Source organism: Sturnus vulgaris, chromosome 26, assembly GCF_052056855.1.
Source record: "Sturnus vulgaris isolate bStuVul1 chromosome 26, bStuVul1.hap1, whole genome shotgun sequence".
Taxonomy (NCBI): domain Eukaryota; kingdom Metazoa; phylum Chordata; class Aves; order Passeriformes; family Sturnidae; genus Sturnus; species Sturnus vulgaris.
In genome coordinates this window covers 2,836,193-2,846,585 of record NC_142268.1, presented here as the reverse complement: position 1 = coordinate 2,846,585, position 10,393 = coordinate 2,836,193, and the positions used below count along the sequence as shown (strand labels likewise).

The 10,393-nt window shown below is 60.8% G+C and overlaps 1 protein-coding gene across 1 annotated transcript; it reads right to left on the bottom strand.

The window, feature by feature from the left end:
- Nucleotides 1-4,372: 4,372 nt before the first annotated feature.
- On the bottom strand, nt 4,373-8,283 carry C2CD4C (C2 calcium dependent domain containing 4C). The gene has a single exon (XM_088179254.1). It carries the CDS (start codon nt 8,024-8,026, stop codon nt 6,773-6,775), a length of 1,254 nt encoding a protein of 417 aa, XP_088035380.1. The 5' UTR covers nt 8,027-8,283; the 3' UTR covers nt 4,373-6,772.
- Between the last annotated feature and the right edge of the window lie 2,110 nt (nt 8,284-10,393).

Sequence of the window (10,393 nt, the reverse complement as noted above, 5' to 3'; positions counted from 1 at the left end):
TTGGCCACTTCCAGACAAGCTTGTGAGCCCCATCTGTCCCAGCTGAAGGTCACCCTCCTGTTTTGGAGGAACAGCTGGGAGAGTGAATGGCTGCTCTCTGCTCCCGGCTGCTGCTCTGCAGCCACGGCTGATCCTGGGGTCTGCCAGCACTGCCCGTTCAGCCCAGCCTGGCCCTGTGGCACTTGGGGGCTTCCATGGAATTGCCCCGGTGGCCAGACCCGCTCTCGCCACCCGACGCCTGTGCCGGGAGCTGGGGTGGGCAGGTAGCCAGCGGCAGTGGGAGGGAACAGATTGTCCGCAAAAAAGCGCGTCAGTTCCCAACCGGCAGCTCGGAGCAGGATCTCCTGCGAGTTTATACCTTGTTTGTCTGAGCCCGCTCAGAGGGGCTGGGACTGCTTAAGGACTCCTTGCAGCAGCATGATGATGTGGGGCTGGGCAAGGTGAGCCCCCACCCCGGCAGAGGGTGCAGAGTCTGCCAGCAGGACTGTGGAGATCCTGGTGCTCAGTGGCTTGGGCACTGCTGTCGCCTTGAGGGTCCCATCCTGCCCAGACTGGGCAAGGAACAGCCACGGCAAGCACTGGAGCCAGCACACATCCTCCCCTGGCACAGGTGAAGCCAACACTCGCCAAGCAGCAGCTCACCTGTGGCTCCTGCCCTGCTAATTGCTGTGTTCTCACTTCACACCGATGTGCTTGATAAGATTAGCAATTACAGAAATCTCATACGACAATTGGTCTGGGTCAGGAGCCGTGTGAGGGAAATTGGACGGAAGTGCAAATGGGAATTAATTATAACCTGGCAGTGCACAGGTTGGAGGGTTTGACTCTATATTTTTATGTATTTCGCAGTGAAACCTCTGGCTCTGCCGCAGGTGTGAAGAGTGCCAAGAGCCTCACCACAGCAAAGACGTGCTCACTGCTGTCCAGGCCATCACAGAGCTCGGACAGGAGATGTCACAGGACGGGCACTGGGCTGGGATCCCAGTGTTGCCCTGGCACGGGCGAGTGCGGCCGCGGCATTGCTGGAGATCCCTGCCCTTCCTGCTCTCCGCCTGGCAGCTGCCGTTGTTATCTCCATTGCCATGGCAATGCCAGCCCGGCTCCCACGGCGTGTCCGCCTGTGCCTGCACCAGGCAGACGCGGTCCCACGCCAGGCTGGAGCCCTGCTCCCGCCACAGCCCACCCAGCCGAACGGCCACGGCATGGGCAGGGGGGTTAACACAACCCCAAAACGCTGCGGGGGTGGAGGTGGACATGTCCCCTCACTCAAAAGGTGATATCTGGGTGGAAAGCAGGGGGAGAAGGAGAGTCTGCACCTGGAGCATCTCCCAGCCCTGCCCTGCTGCATCCAGCCAGGTGCCCTCCACCACAGCAGGACCTCTGTGCCCCACAGCCACCCTAGGCTCGGCCACAGCCCCCCTGTGCAGGTAGCAGCCTGTGGCCCCAAAAGCCGTATCGAGCAGCACCCGGCTGCACTGATATTAAAGTGTTTGCCAGCAGCTGCTGGCGTTTAACAAATCCTCCTGTCCGCTTGTTTATGTTATTTTTCCCCCTCCCACCTGAGCCTTCTTGATGCTTTGGGAATTTTGCAAACGTGTTAAAGACAGCATTTCAAAGTCCACCAGGCAGCTAGCAAAGAGCAGGTCACTGGAAAGGGTGAGGAGAGGCTGGAAAGACCCTCCACCCTGCAAGGCAGCCACTGTTCTCACCCTCATCCATCCTTGCATGCTCCCTGCACTCTCCCACTGCAGTTCCTCATGTTCTGTACACCCACCCTGGCCCCAGCCCCAAGTCAAGGCTGGATCCAGGGACTTGAACTAATCGTAAGGGGGAGTCCACAGCAGCGCTTCCCATCTGCTGGTTGCCTTTTGCCGGCTATGGAGGCAAGACCTGGGTCCAGATGCCTGCTGGATTGCCAGCCTCAAAGCAGGAGAGCAAAGTGCAAATGGAAAAGGAGAACAGAGGGAGTGTGTGCTGAGCAGCTCTGCCTGTCCCAGGTACACCCTGGCAGCTGCTGCCACGGTGCTGCATTTCAGCAGAGTGCCAAGTGCCATCGGGCTGATAAGGAGCTGGAGGTCATCTCTGCTCCTTATCTGGGCTCTTGGGACCCCAGCCCGGGGGACTCCATGTCCTCTGGAGGAGCACAGATTGCTGGGTGCCGGGGGGTAATGCCGAGGTGTAACTCTCCACTGATGTGACTCTCTCGCCTGATGTGACTACAAGAGACTGTGGGATTCAATTAAGTTCTGTTTTCCTCCCAGTAACAGTGGGAGTCTCTCCTCTCCCCTTTAAGGCAGACACGCTGCCATGGAAGACAAATGCTTGCAATAAAGCGCTGGAGCGCGATGCCGGGGGAGGCCGATGCTCCCTGCAGCCGCCACTGCCCGGTTCATGTCCGCCGCTTCCCTCTGCACGCCCGGTCCCGCACCAGCCGGCCCGGCCCAGGTGGCCAGAACCGTGTGGCGGAGTCGCCAGGGGCACCCGGCTGGCTCCGGCACAGGACCCGCAGGGCCACCCCCTTCCCCTCGTGGAGCGCCCCCGCCACCGGCCGAGCGTTGCCAGGCAACGGGAAGATGCTTTTCTGACCGAAACGGGAAATCGGCAGCCGGAGTTGGGGGTGGGGGCAGGGAAATGGCTGGGCTGGGGCTGCCCGAGAGGCTCCCCCAGCCTCAGCAGCATCCAAAAAATCCAGAGAGGAGAAGCAGCAGTTGCAGCTCTGCTCAGCCAAAATTATCAAGGACCCCCGAGCAGGGCCAAGGACAGCACTGGGTACTGGGACCCCCAGTCTGGCTGGAGGATGGGGCAGGGACAGGGTGTTCCCCAGCAGGGACAGTCCCGCTGGCTTCCTCATTGCAGAACCCTCCCGGGAGCCTCGGCCCTGTGGGTGAGATTGTGAACCCCTAATTTGCCCTCTCCCTCCCTCGCCAGCCATCACGCCATGGCTAAATGAGCTCCAGGCAATTTTCTCAGAAGTTGAGTCCTCCTGCTGCGGGAACACAGGGCTAAAAATAGCCAAGGCCTGTGTGTGCCTCTCGCCCAGGTGAGCCTCACTCCTTCACTCCAGAGATGAGGGCTCCTCCACATCCAGCCACCTCCCCTGCTCTGCCTCAGTTTCCTGCATAGATTGGGCCGCCCAAATGTGCGCCACAGCTCTGGCAGCCTTGGGCCCCCCGGCCAGAGGAATCCCTGTGCAGGGGAAATCTCCCAGGGCTCAGACATCACTTGGTGTGCACAGTGATGGGCAGAGCTGCCCCTGGGCTCAGAATTTTACCTGGCTGTGCTTTACCTGGGCATCCCCTGACCCGAGGGTCTGTTTTGTGGAGTGGGGATGTATCATCATCTTCCCCACCAGCAGCTCCCAGTTCAGAAGCTCCTCTCAGCATCATCAAGCCCTCCCAGGTCCAGTGAGGCAGACGCATTTCCTTCCCACGGTGACTCAATTACAAATTCAGAGTTAAATCTTCCCCCACAAGATACCCCTCTCCACCCCTCTGGCTGCTTCCAGCACTTTGAATATTGAACACTTTCCAGGGATTTTCGTGTGCTCAGGCTGACCCCATCCACTCTGGTTCAGACTAACTTAATCAGCCTCATTTTGTTACTAACTACTACAGTTTTGGACCTCTAGAAAAAACACAACTTAAATTATTAGCACCTACCAGGCTGCTTTCACCACCCCTGTGGGGGCCAGAGGTGAGAGAACAGATCTGTTCCCACCCAGCCTCTATAACTACCAAACATGACAAATTATCAGAATTGTGAAAATTAGAAAAATGGCATTTAGGTAACAGGCAAACACTCCTCTTTTCTTCAGCAGCATCTGGCTAGGAACAGATTTGGAAGTGGCAGGTGGGGAGAAAAGAAAGCAACCTGAATGCTGTCAGCTGGGCGGAGTGGCCCTGGGAGTGTTGAGAACAAAAACAATAACAATTTTCTTCATCACCAGTGCTGAGAAGGGCTGTGGGGGTTAGGCTCAGGGAGCAGGTGAGGAGGAGGAAGGACACCCACAGAGTGTGGGAAGGGGCTGTCCCTCACCACAGCCCTGGCTATGAGCTGGCAATGCCATGGCTCAGCACACCCCTGCGTCCCCCCCCTCAAGCAGGAGCAGCACCTTTCCCCATGTACTCACCTCTCCCCAGGAGATTCACTCCCACCTCACCCCACGCCTGGTGAGCAGCACCAGGGGAAGAGCTCCAGAAGCACCTTGAGCCCCTGGAATGCTGTTTGGAAAGGGGAGCAGCACTCAGAAAAGCAGGGCTGTCCCGTACCTGGACAGTGCTGAGGTTACAGCTCTGCTCCCCCACACAGGGAGCCATCAAGAATAATGCTAGGAAATATCCTGGGGAAAGCAGGAGCCAGGGCCACACCTGCATCTGTTTTAGAAATTACTTTATTGCACTAAAAAGAGGAAATAATCTGTAAACAAACATTCCATTCAGGTATTAATATATTTTTCACTCCAAAAATACATCATTAAATCCAGCCACAGAAATATCAAAGCAGGAACAATAGAAAATAGCTCCAGCAGCAGAGACCAATCCAAGCAACAGCCCTGGCTCCCACACCACCAGCCCAGCACAGAGCAAGGCTCACAGCAGCTCATCCCGGGGCTCACTGCATGGCCACACACACCCAGCTCCAGCAAGACAGCCCTGGGACAGGCTGGGGTGGGGCAGAACAAGAACCCCAGGCCCCTGGGTCTCCCTCTGGGGTCAGCCTCAACCCAAGGAGCAGCTCGGGCTCCTGCTCTCAGCATCCTCCTCCCCCAAACCCAAAGGCTCTTTCGCGGGGGATGTGTCACTCCTCAAACCTCTCAGAGCACCGAAGTCTTCATCCAAGCTCCCATTCTTCCTCTTCTTGCAGCCTGTCCCCCCCACCCCAGCAGCACCTGGGTCCCCCCAGCCCCTCGCAGGCACAGCACCCCAGGGAGCACAGGATGCTGGTGGGGTGTGCAGGGGCTGTCAGGCAGCAGCCAGCTGGGGAGGGTCCCCTTCCTGCCCAGACCTCCTCAGGGGCAGGATGTTCACCCCACACCACGGGATGTGACACCTCTCCCTATCCCCCCTCCCCAGAGCCCTCATCTGCCCCCGGGATGAGTCTGGGCTCTTGGGGGCTGGGGACCATCCCTCGTGCTGGCTCCTGGGGGAGCACAGGGAAGCCTCAGGTGGGAACTCCCTGTGAAGGATGGACATGTCAGCTCCTTATGTCCTGCATGGTTTATTTTCAACCACAAGCTCGGCAAACAGCCACGATCACCCTGAATCCCCCCGACATGCAAACACGGCACAATCAGAACTATGCCTTGTGTACCTGGAACATATTTACAGACAGAAGTAAAATGTTGTGAAAGATCAGCCTCGGATATAAATAGCCAACACTGAGATCTGCCATCTGCTGCAAAAGGACAAGGGAGGAACATCGACTGCTACCACAGAGGTTAACACAGAGGGGACACATGTGTGTGTGTCCAACAGGCGGGGACGGGAGCGCCGCAAATCCTGCTCCCTGCACAGAAACATGCAGAGCCCGACACAACGGGTGACACCACACCAAAAAACAACGCAGCATGTTTTATCCACCCGCAGAAATGCCCCACACGGCACCCTCCCCGCTCCCACTGTCCCCAGCCAGTTAGCCGGGATGACAGGCTGGGATGGGACGGGTTGGGAGCACCTCGCTCCCTCCCCAAAGGAAAACTGAAAGCCAGGTCAGTCACTTTGAGACACAAGATCCTGCTGGGCACAGGAGCTTGGTGGCCCCACAGGACATATCTCTGCTGCCCAGTGGGTGCAGCCACTTGAAAGATCCTCAGCCCCATAGACAATGGAGGGTGGAGGGTTGTGGAGCCTCGGCCTGCACCCCTGCCCAGCCTCACCTGGGATGGCCCCAGCACTCAGGGAGGGCTGCTCCTGTCACCTCAGCTTTTGTCAGCAAGCACGTCTGCTGGGACACTACCTGGGACAATCCATGTGCCCAGGGCAAGGGGTGGTAGCCCCTGGCATCTCCCTTCCGTGGGCAGGGGAAAGGCAAGGCAGCCTCCTGGATTTGGGAAAACCAAAGCCCCCAAAGCTTCATGAACAGTTTCCCACTGGGGGTCAGCAGTGGGGGACAGTGCTGGGGTAGGCAGGGAGGGCAGCCTGGGAGGCTGCAGGTGTCAGACCGAGTTAACTTGCGCATCTGTACAGCCCCAAAGAGCTGGGACAAGTCCAGGAAAGGCTCAAAAAAAGCCACAAACCTGACTCATCCCCCGGGGTGGCCACCCTTGGCTCACTCTCAGGTCACCTCTGCAGTATTTTCTTTGCAGTTTCCGAGACCAGAAACTTGTCTTTTAAATTGAAGCTGCCACCTGACTACAGGTGCTGGGGCTTTGAGAGGTGGCCATAAGTGTGCTACAGAGATTTACCCACCTCCAACCTGCTTGGCAGCAGCTGGAGACCACAGGCACAGGGAGGGAAGAGTCCAACAGGTGCTTCCATCCTTCCTGGTGGGGAATGGGCTGCAGGCTCCCCACTTTCTGCTGGGCTCCAGGAGATGCAGCCCCGAGGCAGGAACAGGGAGGAAGCAGGGGCAGAGGCTGTGGCTGCCAGCCGGTGTTGGCAGAGCCCCACAGCAGCACCATTCCTGGGAACCCCCACACTCTGCCACGACCCCAGCCCTCCTCAGGGGGCCCTTCCAAACCCTCCTCCAGTGGGGCTGGGGGACAGAGCCTGCCTCTCTGTCTCGCCCCGGCCTCACAGGTGCGAGGGCTCCCTCCGGGGCTGGTAGCAGGTACCTACAGGCAGGACAGGAGGGCAGTGAGTGGCAGCTCCTTCTCCCCCAGCAGCGTGTCCCGCTTAAGGCTGCTGCCCTTGTTGACCACCTTGAGCTTCAGGGACATCTTCCTGGCGTGGCCGGGGCCCAGCCCATCGAAGAAGAAGTCCTCGTTGAAGACAGGGTTGCGGCTGTTCTTGACAATGGTGCTGCGCTGCTTCTGCAGCTTCCCAGGGTTGAGGCACAGCGAGACGCAGCAGTTGATGCTGCGCAGGTCGACGAGGGCATCGTAGACGTCCTCGGCGGACACAAGGCGCACACGCAGGCGGGCATTGGAGGGGTCGTACTCGGCAGCCAGGCGCAGGCTCCCGCCCCGGCTCAGCCGCAGGCTGTGCTCCCGGTCACGGCCCGCGGGCAGGTCCAGGGGCAGCAGGGCTGTCGGGGGCTGCGTCCCGGCCGGGGCGCTCCTGGCGCGGCGCTGGGCACTGGGGCTGGTGTCAGCAGAGCTGTCGTCAGTGGACAGCGAGCTGTTGCGGGCCACCGAGTGCTTCAGCTTGATGACCTTGGACTGGCTCTCCTGGCTGAAGAGCTTCAGCAGGGAGACGGAGCGGGAGAGCAGCGGGGAGCCGAAGGGGGAGGACTCTGCTGAGGAGCACGTGTCGCTCTCGCCGCCGCTGAAGTAGCGCCCGGGGTGCATGAGGGCTGCGCCGAGGTCAGCGGGTGTCCGCCGGCCGCTCTCACCGTTGAGCTTGGCTTTGCGCTGGGCGCTGGGCGAGGTGACTGGCGAGGGGCAGAGGCTGCTGTGTTCGCTGTGGAAGAGAGATTCTTTGCGCCGGGTGTGGGGGCTCTCCATCAGCGTGGCGAAGCCATAGGAGGTCTGTGCTTTGGGCACGTAGGGCAGCGACATGGCCGTCTGTGCCTGCGGGTCCACGTTGGTGCCGCTCCCCTCGGTCCAGTCCTCAGCGGTCTCGATCTGGATGATGTGACGCCCGGTGGTCCGGGAACGGGACCGGCTGGACGGGCGGGGGCTGCGAGGAGGCTTGCGCTTGGCCAAATCCTGTTCTGAGACTGAGGCACCCAGAGCAGCCGCTGCGGGGACCTCGGAGCCCTCAGCCTCGGCGGGTGCCGCGCTCAGCTTGGGCGGGATGAAAAAGTCGGGGATCTTGTCGGGGGTGAGGACGTTGCTGTAGCGGGACCCCCGTGAGGACTCGTCTGTCCCCGCTCCCCGGGACCCGCCGTTCTCCGCCACCCCGCGCAGCCGCTCCAAGAGCCACATGTTGCTGTCGGGTGTGGGGCTGGAAGAGACCCGAGGGGTAACGCTATCACCGGGGATCGGGCACCGGCAGAGGCAGGACGAAATCGGAAGCCTCGGGAGAGACCAGCGGCGCCGAGAAACCCGCACCCGGCAGGCGCGGGGGACGGGACAAGGACGGGAGGGAACTGGCCGCGCCGAGGGACAGGGGGACCCGCCAGCCCGGGGAGGAGCGCGAAAGAACCGGCCGTGAGGAGAGGGGATCGGGGACCCAGGGGACAGTCACCCGGCGGCGCTGAGGGATGCGATGGGACGGGGCAGACGCGACGCGACGCAGAGACCGACGGACCGACCGACTGACCGGCGCCGCCGCTAGCGGGACGTTGCCGGGAGCCGCCGCACCTGAAGCGGAGCCGCCGCCGCCACCGCAGCCCGGGCGGGGCGGGCGCGGACGCGCTTTTATACGGCGGCGGCGGCGGCGGCGGCGCGAACGAGGAGCGGAGCCGCCGCCGTAATCCTCCGAGTGCGGCGCCCCCACATTTCTGCGCGCCGCGCTTGGCCGGACCAGGGCTGGAACCGGGACCAGGACTCGCACCGGGCGGGACCGGGACTGGGATCGTGAAGCTCCGGGGTGCTGATGCTCGGGAGGTGCAGGAACTCGATCCCGAGACACCCGATCGTGTTCCCACGGGAGTGTCGGATTTCGGATGAGGTCGGGAGTGCAATCGCGACGGCAGCAGCCCCGTTCCATCCCCTCACCCGGTGCCCCCAGTCCGGGGCCCTGTCGTTCCCTTCTGGGAGCAGCAGCTCCTCGCTTCCAGCTCTTGATCTCATAGCACTGTAAATGAAGCCAGCAGCGTCTCGGGGCTGAGGAGTTGCCTCATCGAGTGGTTTAATATCACTTTGGAGAAGCTGGGGGTGTGCAGTGCCACATGTCACACAACCCACTAGCCTCTGGAGGGATGAGGTGGTGGCTGGGGACACTGGGACAAAACGTCAGGAGGGTTCACGGAGCATCACTGCAAGCCCCAGGGTTGCGAGGGGGTCGGGAGATTCAACCGAGTGATCGAACCCAGCCCTGGTCCCCCGGGGATTTACAGCCTTGGGGACAGGGATGGACCGAGGGGAACAATGGCACAAAAGGGTCAAGCGGCTGTTCTTTCCTAGCTGCTGCCCTGTGGATGCCGTCAGGCTGCCGGGAAGCACCATCATTCCGCAGCAGTGCAGGGCTGGGAATGACGGCCAGGAAGAACAGTCTGGTGCGGTGAGCGCCTTCCGCGGGGGCTGCTGCGGGAGGCCTCGGCTCCCTCTGCATTCGCACTTGGAGCTGGTAAAAAGAGGCGTCCGGCCGTGCCGAACTAGACCGAGGGCTGGGATGTCTCAGGGACAGCAGTGGGGAGGGGACGGTGATGTCCTGACTGGACCCTGGGCTCTGAGCCGGGATGCTGCGCCCGGTCCCTCCGGGAGGAGAGGGCAGATGGAGCCCGGGGGAGAAGGACGAGGCTCACGGAAGGGGAAACGGGTGAACAAAAAGGCCGATGTTTGCTTTTCCTCCACCCTGCGAAACTGCGGGTAAACAAGGTGCAGAAATGGTTGAGTTCCCTTGAGATAACAAAGAGCGCTGGGGCCCGGCCAGCTCTGTCTGCGCGGCTCGGGGCCGGTGCCCGCAGGGCACGGAGGGGAGCAGCGTGCTGGGAGCTGCCTGGCTGCGAAATGGCAGGGCTGGGGACGCTGGCAGGGGCTGACAGACCTAGGGACATAGCTGGTGGAGCCGGCAGTGTGCTACCACCTGCTGGAAGCTGGGAAGGAGGGAGTCCTGCTATGGGAAACGGTTTGTGCAAGGACGCCCTGAATAACCGAATTGGGCGTGTCTGTTGGCCGCACATTTGAGACAAGTGCAGGGATGGGTTGGTCAGCGAGATCCCCAAGGCCCTGGGAGAGCAAGGAGGCCGCGTCCTCTGCAGCTGCTCTTATGTGTCTTCAAAAACACCTCAGCCTCCCCGTAACACCGCAGCCTCTCCATCACGGGGGCTGAAGAAGCAGCAGCCCTTCAACCCAAACCTGGGTTGAGGCACAGAGCCCCCTGTACCCACTGGCATCACACCAGCCTCAACCAAAGTGGTTAAATCCCTAAAACAATGCCCCTGCTAGCGTTTCATCCCGGCAGGGCAGCATCGCCAGGGCTGCAGGGCCAGGCACTGCCAGCGGGGGAACCACACAGGCTTGGTTCTCTGGCAGTGAAAGAAGAAAGTCGGGGCCCTCACTGCCTTTCCCTGCCTCTCTATTGAGGGAACAGTGCAATTATCTTTGCAGACGCATCACTCCATGACAAAAAATAGCAGCTGAGATGGAAGCACCATGTCCCCGCGGAATCCAGCTATCAATGGAAAA